The sequence below is a fragment of the Brassica napus genome, chromosome A9, assembly GCF_020379485.1.
Source record: "Brassica napus cultivar Da-Ae chromosome A9, Da-Ae, whole genome shotgun sequence".
NCBI classification, from domain to species: domain Eukaryota; kingdom Viridiplantae; phylum Streptophyta; class Magnoliopsida; order Brassicales; family Brassicaceae; genus Brassica; species Brassica napus.
In genome coordinates, this window is record NC_063442.1 from 2,211,317 (window position 1) to 2,231,032 (window position 19,716).

The following is a 19,716-nucleotide window of genomic DNA, read 5'->3' on the forward strand; positions in this document are numbered from 1 at the left end:
ACATAATAAAATCCTAATAATATATTTAGCTCTATATTGTTTCCCTTCTATTTATAACTAACTTTTGTTTGAATAAAACATCTAAACTATTGTACATTGATAAGAATGAGATTATAGTGATATTAATATACGATCAACAATTGTCTTATTTCATTTATAGTTCATCTATTAACAGTTCATCTATAAAGCTATATATTTACTGTGTATAGTTCTTCTTGCTCTGTAATACGTGAGTTAATAATTCAAACACATGACTGAATACCATAAGAGTATTAACTCATGTCCATAAGGATTACCGACAGCAACAAAATTGTTCTATGTTCAGAACTAAGTAATCATCTTCACAGTATTGCTTCTATTTCTTAGGGTTAGAGAATCGATCGTTAGATTAGAGATCAAAAAGGAAGACGAGAGAAGATGACTAATAATAGGAAAGTCATATTAATTTAATTGGTTTGAAACAATTGATAGAATGACAAATATGCAAATTAAAACATTATTGTATTTGAGAAAAATATATAAATATTTAAAAACATACTGAATATTAAGAATATATGACATTAATGATAAAAATGAAAATAAATATATGTGCGGTTACGCGAGTTAAGATCTAGTTTGGTTTTAAATATTAATAAAAAATAATTAAGTAAATAATAGTCGATGGACTTGATTGTTCCAAACCATATATTTATCTATGTTTGAATCCACAAATCAGAATATTATGCTCACATTTACAATAAAATATTTGTAGCAAACATCATTACTTACTAGGTATTTTTCTACACTATGTGCAGTGATAAATTTTTAAATTTAAATTATATTTTTTAAAAATTATTGTCCTTTTATATTTTATTATTTTCTTTCAATATGTTAATATAAATTTTAATTTAATTAAACATAAAATTAAGATAAAATAAACAAATTATCTATTTTAAATTATATTCAAAAATAGGTATGTATATATTTAAAATTATAATCTTAGATAGATTTTTATCTATTTCTTTTGGATAAATATATTAAATCAACTTGTATAAAATTAATAAAAAATTTGATAAAAAAATTGTATAATTATCAAAAAGTACAACTAAACAGTATTTCAAAAATTTGTAAATATATAAAAGAAGCTAAAAAGTGTAAAACAATTGAAGATCTTTTTAGTAATAAAATTGTATAATAATAAAAAATTGGAAATAAATAATATTTCAAAAATTTTAAAATATTATTATATGTTATTTAATGTGAATAAATTTACTTTAATGATGATGTATAATTAATTTATTATCATATTCTAAAAAAATTACCAAAAATATAAATAAATATTAAATATAATTGTTCATATCATATTTAGCTATAATTCATGTCATTAATTTTAGCACGCCGTGTCATATTTATTTAGTGAAACTGATTGTAGAGAGTACGTGTCAAAATAATTTTGCAAATAATATATAGGGGAAAGATTATAACGTAAAAAAAATGATTATAACGTAAACGGAATTTTCATGTTTCATTTGTTCTACGTACACCTTTAGAATTCGATAATTAAGGATATCTGACACGAACATGTTATACTGCGGTTCCAATAAATAAACATGCTTCTTCTTTTTGTCAAATATAAACGCAAAGGGAAAAAGAGAACACAATCAAATAACTGAAATCTTAGTAAGTTTAAAGTAAAACATTGTAGTACAGGGGAAACTGCAATGTAGTACTGGGAAAATTATGATGGAAGAAACGTGTTGAGGGAATATTTTCAACCAGAAAGAGATAGGTGTATATACATGGTCTGATACCAAAGGACCATTATCTTTTCGTTCTTTAATTTAATTTTGCTTATAAGAATTTGGAACCTTTTTGGATCAGACACTATAAATTAGAATCTTGGACTTGGCCCATTGATCGGTCAAAAGGTGGTCTCCTAAGTGTAGGTTCCAAAAACTTTAAACCTCAAGAATGCCATCCTCAAGAGAAATAATTAAAGTAAAAATTACAGTTTAAAACATGTGTTATATATCATCGTGTTGCCTTATTTATATTAACAGTTTGTCACTCAATGTTCCAGACATTATTTTAACGGCATTTCCATTGAATTGAAAATTCTTATTGTTTTAATAAGAAACGTGGTTGTTTCTAACGAATTCACACACACACGACAAAATAGAAAGAATTGTGAAGTGGAAATTTCACAGAACACGAAAACATGTCTATTAGTCATCTACATCAGTGGTTTCTTAAAAAAAATCTTTCTATTAAAAAATAAAAAGTACAAATTAGTTTTTAACAACTTTTAGGATCTCTTATTTGAAATATGTGACTCTCATTCGATCGAAAACATGTTACTGTCATTCAAATTAATTTGTTTTTCAGATTAAATATTAAATACATACAATATCAAATTAAATTATTATTATTATTATTATTATTATTATTATTAAGAAACCCAAATAGATATTTAACTATTCAGATTGCTTTTATATTGTAAGTTTTGACTAGAGCTTATCTAACTTTGTATTTTTTTATGTTTTATCGGCTTATTCGATCAATTATGATATAAATGCATTTAGTATTATAGAGTGGATTTTTCTTAGAATGACAGCTATATTACATGATTTGAGTTTGAAATGTATTCCGACTAATGTGAGAGAGTTAATTAAATCGTATGTTACCAGAACTACCAGAAGCCTAATTCTTAATTTTTCATATAACTGTGATCATTTTGTTTCAAGGGAAGATCGATCGAAACCCAGGAAAGTGTTTTAACATGTTCCTAAGTCTCGCCTACCATAACCACAGTCACGCAGACGGATTAGGGTTTTTTTAGTAGTACAATTTAGTATTTTTGAACAGTATGCTACCTTTTGAAAAGATAAATACTTCAATTTTCTAATGTTGAAGTTGATAGAGCAGAATTACTCAAGTGTTCTTAGTAGTATGTTTTGTTCCATGCAAATACTTGGCGGTCGTTTAGTTACTTACCCCTTGAGCTTTTCTTGTTTAAAAGCTCGTTGGGCATCAAAGCTCACACACACGTGCACACATATGCTAGTAGCTAGAGCATCTTCGTTATCGTCCAAAACACAGGAGAACTAAAATTGTGATTCTTTTTACCATGAGAAGCGACCCCACCGCATTAAGGCATCTACTTCAATTTATGTTTGTCTGTTCTCGTAATAATCCTATCAAAAATCTAAAAGGTCGTACATGAGAATGGTCAGTTCTGCTTTTCTTTTCCTTCTTCTACATACATCTATAAATACCTTCTTACACCTTCTCCATTCTTCACACACAGCTATAATACAAAAGAATACTCATCAAAGCAGCTGTTTAAAATCGCCTAACTCTTAAGTTGTTAAGTTTTTGTTGGAATTTTCCAAGAAGTACCATGGACTACAGATCATCTATAGAATCATCAGAAACCCTAAGGTAGCCATTTTTTCATCCTACGCGTGTTGTACCATGGATCATCGTTTAAAATATTAAAAAAGAAGACTCATGGAGCGGCATGCAATATCATACCCAAATTCTATATGTGATAAAATGATTAAAACTAAAAAAAAAAGGTAATATATTTATATATGTACACGTGCAGGAACAAGTGCGCAGCTTGTTATAGGCAATTCAACAAAATGGAACATTTAGTGGAGCACATGAAGATCTCTTATCACTCCGGTCATGAGCCTACTTGTGGCGTTTGCAAGAAACATTGCCGATCTTTTGAGTCCCTCCGGGAACATCTCATAGGTAAACACGAATATCTGTATATATATAAAGATAAATATATAGTTTTTATATACACTATGAATTAGTATTTTTATCTTTAATTCTGTAATTAATGTCAATAGGACCATTGCCAAAACAAGAATGCAAGAACATTTTTAGCCTTCGCGGATGCAGATTCTGCATGATGATCCTGGAAAGCCCGAACGCTCGTAGGACCCATCAAGAGAGATGTCAATTTTCGAGCGCCAATGCTGTAATCTTCGTAGTTCTTATCTCAACATACTTCACTTCTCATATTTGCGTATTTTGTAAAGAATCAACCACATGAAAGATATGTTCTTACATATATATCATATGATTTCTTCCTTTCAGGGATTGACGACTCGTATGGCGGCCTTAGGCCTAAGAGATAAGGCCATGATCGACTACACGTCCTCGCGGTCCCCAAAAGTGGTTGCACTCTCTTGCAAGATGGTAGGAGGAGGAAGCGACGGGTCGTTGGATCTATGCGCAAGGGTCTGCATAACGGATGAGAGTGACAACGTTGTGTTCCACACGTACGTGAAACCGTCAATGATCGTGACGAACTATAGGTACGGGACGACCGGGATACGTCCGGAACATCTAAGGGACGCCATGCCGTTGAAACATGCTCAAAGAAAGATCCAAGAATTTCTTTGTAATGGAGAACCTATGTGGAAGATTCGTCCAAGAGGTGGGAGAGGGAGGATTCTCGTGGGACATGGGCTCGACCACGATCTTGACCGCCTTCAACTTGAATATCCTTCTTCCATAATGAGGTAACATTTCTATAAGAAAAAGATAAAGAGGATACATACTTATAACTATATTTCTTTCAATATAACCTATATTTTTATGTTAGCTTGTTTTTTATCGTGGAATTTCTATATCATTTTGTATGTATATTGGTGTATGTAGGGATACTGCAAAATACCCTCCGTTGATGAAAACAAGCAAGCTGAGCAATTCGCTCAAGTACTTAACCCAAGCCTATCTCGGGTAATATATCTAGTTTTGTTTTTGTAATATTACTTTACTTTTGAGTCTAACATATTGGAAAGTGAATATAGATGCATGCATACGTTATGTATATTGATACATATGTGAAGCAAATATTATCAATTAATTATTTCTCTTTTTTTTGCTAACTAATTAATTCTTTCTCAAAAAAATATTATCAATTAATTTATTAGGTGTTATACTATTCATGCTTTGTATGGGCTTAAAGTTATAAGGAAGAGAGGATTCAAAACGTGAAAGATTCACATGTTTTAAAATGTATTCATCGACATCTACATATATATTTTATATATATACCATATTATATATAGATTGTATGGCTAAACTATCCAACAAAAAATGAAACACTTTACATGGTTAATCAGACATTTTTATTTTACACGAGATGCTTATTACCGTAAATTTTTCTCTCCAAATCAAATACATCAACCTGCTTATTTCGTTTTTTTTTGCCAATCGCAAATTATTCAAATAGTACAACCAGGGGCGGACGAAGAGTGTTAAAGGGTGTGGCATGTGCCCCACCCTAATTTTTTTTTTCATTAGTAAGTTTCTTCAAATACATATATGCTAAGCTTTTAGTTATAAGAAAATGGTTATGTGCCACATACTAAAAATCATTTTGGATCCGACCCTGAGTACAACAGAGTTTTTTTTGTATTTTAAATACTATGGATGAGTGTGTATGCCTCATATCATATGTTGCATATAATATATGTTCGTGTCTACGCACCGAATAAGTAATATAAAACATTTGAGATCAATTAGACCCATTATCTGATGTTCAAGATTATTAACTAATGATTATTTTTGATGGTAATTATTTAGGAAACTTAACATTTACGTACACCCAAAAAAAACTAATGATGATTATTGATGTGCTTATAGGTATGATATTCATGTTGGGATACAAGACCCATACGAAGATTGTGTAGCGACGATGAGGCTGTACACAAGAATGAGATATCAGAAACACAAGACTGAAGCTTATCCTCAAGCTGCCGACGCACAGAACCGTAGCAATCAAGTGGCTTGGCGGCAGAACGAGGTCGAGAGGATGTCTCCTGATGAAATGCTCTCCATCTCTCGCTCCGACTACTATTGCTGGTGCTTGGACTCCCTCGCTTGATTTCTAAAACTATGGAGCTAATTTGAGTAATCTCTCACAACTATAACACAAACTTTTTTCGAGATTTTAATCTAGTACCGTGACGTCGAATAAGCACTATTTCTGATTTCTATTAGTATATAAAATTAATAGTATGTCGTGTTTGATGCGGATATTGTTCTTGTACTTGTAATAATGAATTGTTAACCAAGCGCTCGTAGCTTGGTGGTAAAGGAGGTACAGCTGTACTGTCCGCCACCCGGGTTCGAGTCTTATCCACAACGGATTTAACATCCCTTCTGTTGGGGCGCTGGATCTTTTTCGGAGGATAGTTGGGAATGTGGCTGCCCAGATACCAGAGTTATCAAAAAAAAATAAAAATAATGAATTGTTCTTAATTATTAATTACTTAAAAAACTTAATTACTAATCACTTGTTAGCTTTTGTCTATAAATACACAGACATATAAATAAATATAAATATATATATATAGTAACTATATACTTTGTCTATAAACATACACAAAAATAACGCAACTACAAGGCCACCAGTCCACCGTAATTTGAAGTTTCAAATATTATCATTTGAAAAAACTGAGTTCACTCTGTAACAAGACGGTATTTGGCATGAACCAGGAAGAATATCTTGAAAGATGTAAAGACAATAATTATTGAAAAACGACCAAGATTTGAGAACATGCTCCGTCTCCAAGCATCAGACACCAGCTCCAATCTTCAATATATTTTTGGCACTGTTTGGTATTATTATTGCGCAACGATGGAATCGTGGAAAATATAAAATAGAATGTAATGCAATTATAAAATTGTAAATAAATAAAATATTGAGGAGAAAAATTAAAAGGAAACACGTATGTACCTCCACCTGACCTCCACATATTTTGAATATTATCGTGATTGTCATTAACATTTATTTACACATAACTATACACCAATTAATTGTGTTTCAAAAAAAAAATACACCAATTAATTATATATGATGGTTTTAGTTATATCGTGACATTGTTCAAAAAAAAGTTAGATCGTGACAAAAAAATGATGGTTGTAGTTATTTTTAATAAAAAAAATGTTGGGAACGAATAATTTGATATTTGGTTTTATAGTGCTAATGGCTATAAGTTTGTAGGCTTTTATCCCTGTAAATATTTTTCCGTTGTTTCTCCCTATTCATAATTAATGAAAACAGTAGGTAAGCAAACCTAAAGACAATCACAACTTCGTAGCAATTGTGCTTCCAAAAATAAATGCCTCTAATCAAGAAACAAATCAATCTTCCTTAATTAATAATAATAGGGTTTTTTTTGGTCAAATAATAATAGGGTTTATTAGTTCGTAATTTGAATCTAAGTGAGAGAGGCGGAGAGGAGAAGTACAGGGACAAAAAGACAGATAAGTTTTAGCAAAAAAAAAAAAAAGACAGATAAGCTAATTGTGCGGTGGACTTTACACATAACATTGTCAGTCACGAGTCTTTCTCGTTCTAATAGCACCAAACCCTATGTTTGTTCTTTTCTTCTTCCCTTTTTGTTTGATCACACTTTATTTGGATTCTCGAAATTCATAGGTCTCTCTATCTCTATTGACCATACCCTTGTAATGACCCATTATCTCATCTCTTCCAGTTCTCGTGATATATGACTTTCTACTCTATTATTATTACGTGCAAACCGGGGCAATAGTATATCTTTACCATTTTATAAATGATATGAATGGTTGCACTCCATGGATTTTATTTGAATGATCGACTGAATATCTATGTTGTTGGATACAAAATTGATAACTGTAACATTCAAATTGACCAGTTTTAAACATCAAACTAGTTTGCATTTCGACCTACGAAACATAATTTAAAGAGTGTTCTCCACTAAATGTTAAATGGTTGTGATTTTAAATGATAAAATGATTCTGATTTATATCATTTTAAGTGTTTAAAACAACTACCACCAAAAACCTCGTAACATGCTATCAGTTATTTTCATTTTAACTATTAACACGTGAAGACATCTATTTTTTAAAAAATCAAAAAAAAAAACCGAACATTTTTGGTTAGACCGGTGTAGAACATGTGGTCCATTTGGCCTTAGGACCATATGCATAACTCGATCTAGTTGTTGTCTTCTTCTAGCAAACTTCAGATTCTTACACCCACAAACACTTCGAGTTTCTTCCCATTGGCACAAAACTCAACTCATTTCTTTCTCTCCATTTTCAAAATGTCATAACTCTCTCCTCTCACTCCCTCTCTCACCCATCAAGACATATATTTGTAGAGAATCCATTGTAATGGGAGATCACAGAAGAAAAGCTATCTCAGTTACTCTGTTTCTTGCAATGACATTGATATCACTCACCAACGGCGATATCAACTCAATCCAGCTAAACGACGACGTTTTAGGTCTCATCGTCTTAAAATCAGACCTCCACGACCCATCTTCACACCTGGCGTCTTGGAACGAAGACGATGCCTCTCCTTGCTCATGGAGCTACGTCAAATGCAACCCCAAGACATCTAGAGTCACCGAGCTCTCCCTCTCCGGTTTAGGATTAACCGGAAAAATCGGTCGTGGGATCCAAAAGCTTCAGCACTTAAAGACACTCTCACTCTCCAACAACAACTTCACCGGAAACATCATGTCTCTCTCCAACAACAACAACCTCCAGAAACTCGATCTCAGCCACAACAATCTCTCCGGTACAATCCCATCTTCTCTCGGTTCAATTAAATACCTCGACTTAACCGGAAACTCCTTCTCCGGTACACTCTCTAACGATCTCTTCACCAACTGCTCATCTCTCACGTATCTGTCTCTCTCTCACAACCGCTTCGAAGGTGAACTCCCAGTTACTCTGTCCCGATGCTCTGTTTTGAACACTCTCAACCTCTCAAGCAACCGTTTCTCCGGAAACCCTAGTTTCGTTTCCGTGTTGTGGAAGCTAGAGAGGCTAAGAACGTTGGATCTATCGTTCAACGCTCTCTCCGGGACGTTACCTTTGGGGATACTCTCTCTGCATAGCTTGAAAGTGTTGCAGCTTCAAGGGAACCGGTTCTCAGGACCATTGCCTTCAGACATTGGACTCTGTCCTCATTTAAACAGAGTTGATCTGAGTTTCAACCGTTTCTCAGGCGAGGTTCCGGCGACTCTTCAGAGGCTGAGGTCTTTAAACCATTTAGATTTGTCCAAGAACTTGCTCTCCGGTGGTTTCCCGGTTTGGATTGGTGACTTGACCGGTTTAGAACACTTGGATGTCTCCAGAAATGAGTTAACCGGAGCCATTCCTTCTTCAGTTGGTACCTTGAGGTCTCTAAAGGTTATAATCTTGTCAGAGAACAAACTCTCCGGCGAGATTCCGGAATCTTTGGAGTCCTGTAAAGAGCTTGTGAGTGTTCAGCTCAAGGGCAATGGCTTTGCTGGTAGCATTCCTGATGGTTTATTCACTCTTGGTTTGCAAGAAATTGATTTTTCAGGCAACGGTTTAACCGGTTCAATCCCTAGAGGCTCAAGTAGACTCTTTGAGTCACTAGTAACACTTGATCTTTCGTGTAATAGTCTCACTGGTAACATACCTGGTGAAGTAGGGCTATTCAGCAACTTGAGATACTTAAACTTGTCATGGAACAAGTTTAACACAAGAGTTCCTCCAGAAATTGAGTTCCTACAGAATCTAACAGTCTTGGATCTCAGGAACAGCGCGTTGATCGGTTCGGTTCCAGCTGATATATGTGAGCCTCAGAGTCTACAGATCCTTCAGTTGGACGGTAACTCACTAACCGGCTCTATACCGGAAGGAATTGGAAACTGCTCTTCTCTTAAATTGTTGTAAGTCTACTATTTATTGTAACCATTTTGTTTTCTTATTTGCAAATGTTATCCTCTAATGATTATACGTTTTTTTTTGTAGGAGTTTGTCTCATAACAATCTTACTGGTCCTATTCCCAAGTCATTCTCAAAGTTACAACAACTAAAGATTCTAAAGCTAGAGGCGAATAAGCTTAGTGGCGAGATACCAAAAGAGCTTGGGGGATTGCACAATTTGTTATTGGTTAACATATCGTTTAACCGACTCATTGGAAGGTTACCTAATGGAGGTGTGTTCCAGAGATTAGACCAGAGTGCTCTTCAAGGAAACTTAGGCATTTGCTCACCCTTGTTGCGAGGCCCTTGCAGGATGAATGTTTCAAAGCCCATTGTCATCGATCCGAACTCCTATGGCAACAGGAATAACAATGAGGGAAGGCATGGAAACCGTACAAGCAATGGCTCTAGCAAGTACCACAATGGAATGTTCCTTAGTGTTTCAGTTGTTGTAGCTATATCAGCAGCTATACTCATCTTCCTAGGAGTCATAATCGTAACGCTTCTTAATGCATCGGTGAGAAGAAAACTTGCGTTTGTAGACAACGCGTTGGAGAGCATCTTTTCAGGGTCTTCCAGATCGGGAAGAAGCTTAGTCGCCGGGAAACTTGTTATGCTAAACTCAAGAACGTCGCGGTCTTCGTCTTCGTCTCAAGAGTTTGCTAGAAACCCTGAGTCTCATCTCAATAAAGCTTCAAGAATAGGTGAAGGAGTGTTTGGAACAGTCTACAAGGCACCGTTAGGAGAACAGGGGAGTAACTTGGCTGTCAAGAAACTTGTCATGTCCCCGATTATCGAAAACCTAGAAGATTTTGATCGAGAAGTCCGAATCTTGGCGAAGGCGAAGCACCCTAATCTAGTCTTGATCAAAGGGTATTACTGGACACCGGAGACGCAGCTTCTGGTGTCTGAATACATTCCAAATGGAAACTTGCACTCCAAGTTACACGGAAGAGAACCCTCGACGCCGCCTCTTTCTTGGGATGCAAGATACAGAATCATCCTCGGCACAGCCAAAGGACTAGCTTATCTCCACCACACATGCCGTCCAACAACCATCCACTTCAACCTGAAACCATCCAACATCCTCCTCGACGAAAAATGCAACCCTAAAATCTCTGACTTCGGACTATCCCGTCTTGTAACACAAGACGGGAACACGATGAATAACAACAGGTTTCAGAACGCTTTAGGTTACATGGCGCCTGAACTAGAGTGTCAGAACTTAAGGGTCAACGAGAAATGCGATGTTTATGGGTTTGGGGTTCTGATACTCGAACTCGTGACTGGTCGGAGACCCGTGGAGTACGGTGATGACAGCTTTGTGATACTTAGCGACCATGTTAGGGTTATGTTGGAACAAGGGAATGTGTTGGAGTGTATTGATCCCGCGATGGAGGATGACTACTCTGAGGATGAGGTTTTGCCCGTTGTGAAACTTGCTCTTGTATGTACTTCTCAGATACCTTCAAACCGGCCTACAATGGCGGAGATTGTTCAGATCTTGCAGGTCATTACTTCTCCTGTTCCTCACAGGATGCTGGATAGTTTCTAAATAGTTATGTAATAATTTAAATTTCCCATTAGATTCTTGTAATTTTTTCTTTTCTTTGTTTAAAAAAAAAACTTTTTGTAGAGATTGCTTTCTTGCACAACGCTACGTTTCATATCATCATACCTACCATTGAACATTGCTATCATTAATATGCTTTTTCCTATAAATCAAACATGTATACTAATTAGCAAATAAAATTTCTTATCTAGAATGAGGTAAGAAAGATAAACGCAATAATATGCATTTAATTTTATGAAAGGTGTTTTCTACTGCCCCTTTTGTTTTCGACATCGTTTTCCATTATCTATAATAAAAAGCTTCCGTATTCTTATAGTATTACTTGTGGGGCAAAAAGTTCTATCACTAATTGAAATTTTACGCTGTAGTTTTCTATCAAGTTGATTCACACAAACACAAGCGTATCACGACTACTGTATTGTTTTCTTTTATATTTTGTTATTTTCCTATATTGCTGACGTAAAAGTCATACCCAAAAATGTTACTTCTTGCATATAGTTTGGTCAGAATATTGAAACTTTTAGTTTGAATTATCTTTGTAAATTTTTTCTGTGGCGAAAATATGAAATCCATTAATCAACTAAAATATACTTTACAAAACATAGTACATAAAAACTCTAAAATTAAATCAACAAATTCCTGAAGACAATTCATTATTATGTCTATAGTTATTCTTTTTGTTTCATGGTCTCCATGTATTTCCGCTTCCAGTTTTCATTCAGAACACTATTATACTAAATTGACTTTTAATGAGCTAATTAAGTAGGTTTTATTTTATGGCGTGTGGAAGATGCACGCATCCATTATAGACCAACGGCCTAAACCATGTGTTTTGGTGTTGAATTATAACAGAGACAATTCGTTAGGACTGGACTGTGTTTTCCTGATAATGATACAAGATCGTATAATGTTATGTTGGTTTATAACACTTTACCACAAGTCCACATCGGTAAGGGATATCCATATGCCGTTACTTTCGCTATAAATCATGATAATGGTTACGTTTCTAGCTAATCTACCATTTCTTAATGATATTTGTAATTCACTTGTCATTATTCTATCATCTATGACTATCTTTTTCTGCTTAACAATTCATACCATTTCGTGTAGTATTGGAAAACATATATATTATTAAGATATACATCGAAGATTTAAGATGTACTAATATGTAGAACTAAAATAATGTATTTATTTGCTAATAATTTCTTAAGACAAGTAGTTCTAAAATAACAGAAAGATGAGAAGTGTTTAGAATTTCTGAATTAATTAATCCACAGGCTAGTAATAATTTATATATTCTGGAGCTTGAAACTCATCCATACATGATACGTAAAATATGACCATCCCAAGGGTTGTCATAATCAACACTCCATACATTTTTATATAAGAAAATGAATTTAAGCTATGGACAGAAATACAATTTTAAATTAGTGGGCTAAATATTTGGACAAGAATAAAAAAAGTACAGAAAATACATGTGACATGGTATTTTTTTTCTGCTTTACTTACAAGTGTGCGTACACAATACACATCTGCTGAAAATCTAGCTTTCACCCACTCACACACACTATTAGTATTTTTCTTCTTGTCTTCCCCAAAGACAGAACAACTCTGTTTCTCATCTTTACGAAAAAAATATACACTTCTTCGAATCTCCACATCTACACAAGTAACGGAGAGCGGAAGAGGAAGTACAGAGAGAGGAGATGGCGGGAAAATACTTTCAGAGAGAGGTGTTGCCTGTAATGGCGCTGGTGATAATGGAATGTGCCAACGTTGGTTTAAACACTCTGTTCAAGGCAGCGACCTTGCAAGGCATGAGCTTCCATGTCTTCATCGTTTACTCTTACGGTCTTGCTGCTCTTCTTCTCCTTCCATCTATTTTCTTCTCCTCCAGGTTAGGGTTCATCTCTTTCTCCTTTACGAATTTGAGCCTGTGTTCTTCTTGAAATAGAGAGTGATGGGTTCTTGTTAATTTGACAGATCAAGAACTCTTCCACCGATGAATTTCTCAATTCTCTACAAAATCGTGGTTCTAGGGTTAATTGGGTAAAGTTTCATCTCTCCATATATTTTCAGTTTTAAAACAGAACGTCCATGTCTGAACGGGTAAGATCCTGAAATCAAGAACTCATTTGCATCAGAGTTCTTGAAAACTCTCAGATTTTTCTTACCCAATCTTAAAGACACTTGGCTTAAAGTTGCTTCCAAAAGCTGCTACTGTTCGGCAAAAAATCTAACCCTATTACTTTTGTCTTTTTTTTCTTTATTGTGAATTATTTTTATTTTTGGAGGTTTTTTTTATGATGGAATCTATTATTTAGTTACATAAATAAATTAAATAAAATCTTCTTAAATACTTAAATAGATGCTGTTCAAACATATTGATCCATTTAATTCTAGCAAACGTTTTCATGCAAAAGTCTAACACCATTTATTTTTGTTGTCCCTTTCTAATAAATTGTTTTTTGTAGTTTTTGAAAGGGGTTGCTTTCATCTTCGTAATAATCGAAGTCTGTATTATTTTGTTAATACGAATTAGTTAATAAGAATTCGTGTTAAAATAATATAGATGCTGCTCAAACATAATGGGGTACACAGGAATTAATTATAGCTCTCCAACACTTGCTTCTGCGATCAGCAACCTCACTCCTGCGTTTACCTTCTTGCTCGCCATCCTTTTCAGGTTGTTGTTTATCCCTCTTTATATATTCCTTTTACACTAACAATTTCCTAAAATACCATCGGCCCATCAAGCGTATTTGGGCCTCTATAAATTCTTTGGGGTTTGGTTGTAGGATGGAGAGTGTATCTTTCAAGAGAATAAGTAGTGTGGCTAAAATGTTAGGAACTGTAGTTTCCATTGGAGGGGCATTTATAGTGACTCTTTACAATGGACCTCTGGTGATCTCTATGTCACCACCGTCTGTATCTTTGAGATCACAGTCCACAAACCATAACTGGATCATTGGCGCTGCGTTCCTTTCTGTGGAGTATTTCATGGTTCCTTTGTGGTACATTGTTCAGGTCTCGACTTTAATCAACTTTATTTGCACATATAAATGGTTGATTCTGAAGTGACTTAAATCTCAGTACACTAGTAAAATGACACATTCATTGGTACTGTACGTTATCTTTAGGATTAGGAAAAATGTCTTTGATAGATAAGGAAGTTTTTCTACAGAAAAAAAAAATGAATATCAAGTTTTGAGATTTTATAAATATGGGTCTAGGTATTTGGCTCAGTTATGTTATCTCTCTAAGTGTTATTGTTTTTTTCGTGTTTAATTCACATAACATAAACTCTCTCTATATGTTTTTTCTTATGATCTTGATTTTCCCTTTTGTAGACTCAAATCATGAGAGAGTATCCGTCCGAGTTCACCGTTGTTTGTTACTATAGCTTAGGCGTGAGCTTTTGGACCGGGCTTGTCACCTTGTTCACTGAAGGGAGTGACTTGAATGCATGGAAGATAAAACCAAATATAGCTTTAGTGTCAATCGTTTGCTCGGTGAGAACATCTTGCTGACTTACTCATGTGTTTTTAGTACTAGACACTTTGAGTGTAATTAGTGATTAACAATGATTTTTTGTTTGTTCTTGATTATATATATATGTTTAGGGAGTTTTTGGATCTTGCATAAACAATACAATCCATACGTGGGCGTTGCGGATTAAGGGGCCTTTATTTGTTGCAATGTTCAAGCCTCTGTCGATTGCTATTGCCGTTGCAATGGGTGTGATCTTCCTCCATGATTCTCTCTACATTGGCAGGTGAATGAAACTCAATAGTATAAGTATTGTACATCCAAATATATTCTAGTAGTTTTCCAATATTGGTCAAGGCATGGTCATTATGTCTAGCAAAAGGTTCGTGTCAATATTTCATTTTCATCTCTACTTAACTCTCTTTTGTGTTTCGATTTTTGTGCTTGAATGTTGTTGATCTCAGCTTGATCGGGGCAACGGTAATAACGACCGGTTTTTACACTGTGATGTGGGGCAAAGCTAAGGAAGCGGCCATGGTCGAAGATGACAACAAGGCTAACAACGAAGAGGCCACCAACGAAGCTGACCTTGATTCTCCATTAGCTTCACAGAAGGCTCCTCTCTTGGAAAGTTACAAGAACGACGAGCATGTCTAAGTATTATCTACTAGTCAGGATAGTTCTCTATACATATGTGTATGTGAAAGTTTCACATGTGAACGTCTTTATAATTTATTTGAAGACGCAAATGTGATATTTAATTTTAGGAATCAAGTCTAATTAACGTATCATATCAAAATTTCCGAATGCTATAAAAACAGATTAATTTACGTACATCAGTTGAGAATTAATCATCTTTTCTTTTTTTTGCTGACTATCATCTTCTCCTTGATTTTCTCAGCTTTATCTTCACCATTATCAGCCTATCAACTCATTCATAATCCTTCTAGGTAGACATGTGGGTTCGGATTTGGTTAGTCCGGTTTATTCAGATTGATAGTTAGTTTTTTTAGTTAATTTAACAATCAGAAATATGCCCAACTGAACTGAAATAAATTTTGATTTTTTTTTTGTTTCGGTTAAATCGATTTTGTAATATTGTTACCCAATTAAATTGAAATTTTAGAGTTTCAGTTAAAGTTTAGTTAAATTCGAATAATTTCGCTTAGCTCTATTTAAAATATTGGTATAAGTCAGTTTTTATTTAAATAAAATTGAAAACTATACAAAATCGAACTAGTACAGTATTCAATTTTTTTTTGTATAGAACCTTTAAACCTTAACTAATAGGCTAAGTTACCCACGATACTCTACTCAAATTAATTTTGTTAAAAAAAAATACCCTTCGCTTCGAAACAAGAGCCTCTCCCGCTCTCTTTCTCCTCCATCGGAACCTTCTCCAGCGACAACAACGCGCTCTTCCTAACCCCAACGCCTTCTCTCGCCCTTCTTCAGCTACAGGCTCAGCTCTGCGGTGTTGTGAAGAAAGAAGGGGTTGAGACTTGAGATTGGGGAGGAGTATCGTGTTGGAGAGTGGGTTCCGTTTTGTTCTGTTGCGGTTGACGTGGCTAGGGCTCGTATGGCTGAGGCGTTCTCTGTTTTGAGGGAGTTTAAGATGCCTGTGAATGGTTATGCTGTGGAGTGTGGATGTTGGTCTTGTTGAGTTCTCTCCTGTTCGTGAAGTTTTCTCCTTTGGTCTTGGTGATAACAGTTTGGAGTCTTGATTGGCATTTTATTTTTTTTAGAAAGCGTTTATTTTTTTTTTCTTTTGTTAATCCAGCGGTTTCCCATTTACGTGGGTCATTCCCCTAGGCCTGGTTAAACAGCGGTCCACTTCATCCGGAAGGGCTTTATCTGGACTAGGGACAAGACCCAACATCCAGTACCGCATTTGATGACAGAATGGGCAGTTCGCCTCCGCCTGGCGTCGGACCCGTGAGCATGACGATTAGCCCCCAGGATCCTTACCAAACGAGCTACCTCATCCCGTCAAAAACTTAAATTTGTAAAGATTGGCATTTTAGCTTTATTGGTTTTCATGTAATGTTAACTGTTGTATCAATTTAGTTCTCAAAAAAAAAAAAAACTATTGTATCAATTTATATCTGAGGAACAGTTTGAGGTATTGGTATTTATCTATGATATCAATTCAATGTTGTACAAAAGCTTCGATCTTGATGATATCGTGTTAACTGATCGACGTGCATAAGCTATATGTTCTTTAAAATGGTTGCTGAAGACAAGCTTATTATGTTTATTGTAAAAGAGTCATATTTTTCCTCTGCAGAGCTTCTTTACATGGTAAAAGAGTGATCACTACTATTAATATCAGTTAAATGAAAATTTTGTGTGTTGTATTGAGTATTGTATAATCTCTTTGTAACATCAGTGATGTACTTATTCATGTGAAAAGGTAAAATAATGTTTTTACGTTTGTCAGTTTAGGACGAAGCAAGATTTATTCTATGGATGTATCATTTTATAAGAAAAAACTTTAGAAGGAATTGAAGTTGAAAACTATGGGTGCACAATATAGTTTTTACCAATTTAGCTAACAAATTCAATTGGTTTTAGGCTTAAATATGTAAACTTTATTATTTTTGTGGGTGCACTTGCACCCTTAATTGACAACATGCTTTCGCACATGAGTTTATCCACAAGCAGATGCAACCTAGTGTCTCATCTCCTGAAGAACCAATGAGCACCCTTCATCCATCTTGGCAATATCTAAATAAAACAATCCAGTTCCCATCTTGTTAATGTCTATCCTTTCTCGTTCCGCCACAAGAAACTAAGTCCAAGTCATCCTTGGGAGTTTCTTCCTGCACAAGCAAAAGCTACTAAACTTTTGTAAACAAAACTTAAATGGGCCTTAACCATTAAATATAATGTTCAAACTGGATCCAGTGGTTCATAACACATCTTTATTTTGTTTAGGCGTACAAAGCATTTGATTGATTCCTATCCAGCCCAAGTTTTGCTATACAATTTTTCATCTTCTTAGGTTATTTTGACATCGTAAAGATCGCTTCCATTTATGGAAACTAGCTACACAATATACCTGGAGTACAATCGTACTACAAGGATGTAAATGGTGCTGGAGTTATAGCTGAATTCAATTCAAAAAGGTTAAAAACTTGTAAAAGAGAAAAAAACTTGTGGAAAAAAGACAAAAGTATAAAAAGACAAAACTTGTAGAAACAGACAAAGTTGCCAACTGCGAGAAGAACGGATTGATATTATGGATTTGATTCAACTGACAAGTCTAACATGGCCTTAAAGGAAGGGCTGGCTGAGCCGAATAAGACGCTGAACCGAAGGTTGAAGATTGTATATTATTTAGCTAAATTGCCAAAACCGAAAAAATCAGTATGGGAATACAGAATTATGATAAGTATATATATTTTTGTAACTATATTTTATATTTGGTATGGAATAGTGTAATTTTGAAAAATTAATAGATGTTTTAGGATTATTAGGAATGGACATGATTACATGTCTCCTTTTTTTCTGTCATCGTATACGGTTACTTGTTATTCGTCCGTACTTGCTGCTTAATCGTATTTGGAACCGTAAAATCGAATACTCGTTTATGATTCGCTTGAATAACAAGTCATTTGTTTAATTATTTACAAGTACAAAACATGTAACATATATTAAAATAAAAGTAACTATTTAGTATTATTGGTTTGCTGCCCATAAATTTTTACCCATTGTTTTAAACAGTTTTTTTATAAAATATGGTTGAATAACTGGTTTATATGAAAATGTTATTGTATACAGAATGTGGATGGAAGATTTTCTTTGGCTGCAACTTGAATGTATTTTTTTAGAATTAAAACTTCCTGAATGTTTAATTCATGTGCATTCCAAAAAAATTTCACCAGTTACAATTAAAAAATTGAATGTATATTTCATTTCATAACATTACTTACCATTCCAGAAAAAAAAATTAATTATCATTTGAAAAATCATTCTAAATCAAAAACGTTTTGGAATAAGTGGAATGCTGATTCCATTCCATTAAATTTCAGAAATTATAATTTCTATCATTCCATACATTCTTTTTAGTTGTTACTTTTCTTTTTCCCTCATGTTATCTTGCATCGACTTACAACATATGAGAAATAAAGAAAGATTTTTTTCTAAAATAAGAGCACTGTTTTGTATAACCAAAAACTATATAAAATAATATATAACTATTTTTAGAAAAAATAAATAAAAGGAATTGTCCTTCGATATTTTAAAACCTTGTATTTCAAGAGGACAGACGTTACTTTTGTTGTGTTTTAACGCCGGATATATTGGCATTCCTGCTCATTCTTGGAGTAAAAGACCCCTAACGGATGTTTTTAAGGTTATTAATCTATTTGAACTATTCAGCTATTCATTTCAATCCAGTAATTTAACGGAGATAAAAAATATTAAAAGGTTTATCGATTCTATAATTATTCCGATAGTACTATCTACTAATAATAGGAATCCTGATTAATTCCAAAAGTTGTGAATCCAACTTATGTTGAAAGGTTGTGTCTTTTGAAAAAGATGTGTAAAGGGTTGTGTCTTTTTTAAAAGTTCTATGTTGTAAGGTTGTGTCTTTTCTATATTGAAAAGTTGTGTCTTTTAAAAAAAAATGTTTAAAAGATTGTGTATTTTCTAGAAGTTCAATGTTGTAAGGTTGTGTCTTTTCAAAAAGTTCACATAAATATTTTTTAAAATGTGAAAAGTTGTGACTATTCTTATAAGTATCTTTTGAAAATAACTACTTTTAAACTGGAAGAATGTGTCTATTCAAATTGAATAGTTGTGACTATTCACATGTTTTTTGAAAATCTATAAATAGTCTCTGATATACATTTCTCAAAATAAAATTTTCACTTATCGAACTAATAAAATGGTGGAAAAAAAGGTTATAT

The 19,716-nt window shown here is 34.0% G+C and overlaps 3 protein-coding genes and 1 pseudogene across 3 annotated transcripts; all 4 read left to right on the top strand.

Moving 5' to 3' along the window:
- Nucleotides 1-1,586: 1,586 nt before the first annotated feature.
- On the top strand, nt 1,587-6,047 carry LOC106400345 (RNA exonuclease 4-like). Its single transcript, XM_048739305.1, has 5 exons — nt 1,587-3,738; nt 3,840-3,970; nt 4,090-4,517; nt 4,657-4,737; nt 5,647-6,047. The coding sequence occupies exons 1-5, from the start codon at nt 3,573-3,575 to the stop codon at nt 5,885-5,887; spliced, it is 1,047 nt and encodes a 348-aa protein (XP_048595262.1). The 5' UTR covers nt 1,587-3,572; the 3' UTR covers nt 5,888-6,047.
- A 1,916-nt stretch (nt 6,048-7,963) lies between these two features.
- LOC106396371 (probably inactive leucine-rich repeat receptor-like protein kinase At3g28040) lies at nt 7,964-11,377 on the top strand. The gene is made up of 2 exons (XM_013836743.3): nt 7,964-9,701; nt 9,784-11,377. The coding sequence occupies exons 1-2, from the start codon at nt 8,167-8,169 to the stop codon at nt 11,291-11,293; spliced, it is 3,045 nt and encodes a 1,014-aa protein (XP_013692197.2). The 5' UTR covers nt 7,964-8,166; the 3' UTR covers nt 11,294-11,377.
- A 1,405-nt stretch (nt 11,378-12,782) lies between these two features.
- On the top strand, nt 12,783-15,634 carry LOC106396385 (WAT1-related protein At3g28050-like). The gene is made up of 7 exons (XM_013836757.3): nt 12,783-13,208; nt 13,295-13,360; nt 13,884-13,997; nt 14,110-14,338; nt 14,662-14,823; nt 14,935-15,086; nt 15,265-15,634. Exons 1-7 carry the CDS (start codon nt 13,018-13,020, stop codon nt 15,455-15,457), a joined length of 1,107 nt encoding a protein of 368 aa, XP_013692211.2. The 5' UTR covers nt 12,783-13,017; the 3' UTR covers nt 15,458-15,634.
- A 504-nt stretch (nt 15,635-16,138) lies between these two features.
- Nucleotides 16,139-16,524, top strand: LOC106392880 (annotated as a pseudogene).
- The last annotated feature ends 3,192 nt before the right edge of the window (nt 16,525-19,716 follow it).

Excerpts from the sequence above, each read along its gene's own strand:
- LOC106396371 (XM_013836743.3), top strand. The coding sequence starts at position 8,167 with ATGGGAGATCACAGAAGAAAAGCTATCTCAGTTACTCTGTTTCTTGCA. Across the intron at positions 9,702-9,783 it reads TGCTCTTCTCTTAAATTGTT|GAGTTTGTCTCATAACAATC; the intron begins GTAAGTCTACTA and ends TTTTTTTTGTAG.
- LOC106400345 (XM_048739305.1), top strand. The coding sequence starts at position 3,573 with ATGTACACGTGCAGGAACAAGTGCGCAGCTTGTTATAGGCAATTCAAC. Across the intron at positions 3,739-3,839 it reads CCTCCGGGAACATCTCATAG|GACCATTGCCAAAACAAGAA; the intron begins GTAAACACGAAT and ends TAATGTCAATAG. Across the intron at positions 4,738-5,646 it reads TTAACCCAAGCCTATCTCGG|GTATGATATTCATGTTGGGA; the intron begins GTAATATATCTA and ends ATGTGCTTATAG.
- LOC106396385 (XM_013836757.3), top strand. The coding sequence starts at position 13,018 with ATGGCGGGAAAATACTTTCAGAGAGAGGTGTTGCCTGTAATGGCGCTG. Across the intron at positions 13,209-13,294 it reads TCTATTTTCTTCTCCTCCAG|ATCAAGAACTCTTCCACCGA; the intron begins GTTAGGGTTCAT and ends TTAATTTGACAG. Across the intron at positions 13,361-13,883 it reads GTGGTTCTAGGGTTAATTGG|ATGCTGCTCAAACATAATGG; the intron begins GTAAAGTTTCAT and ends AAAATAATATAG.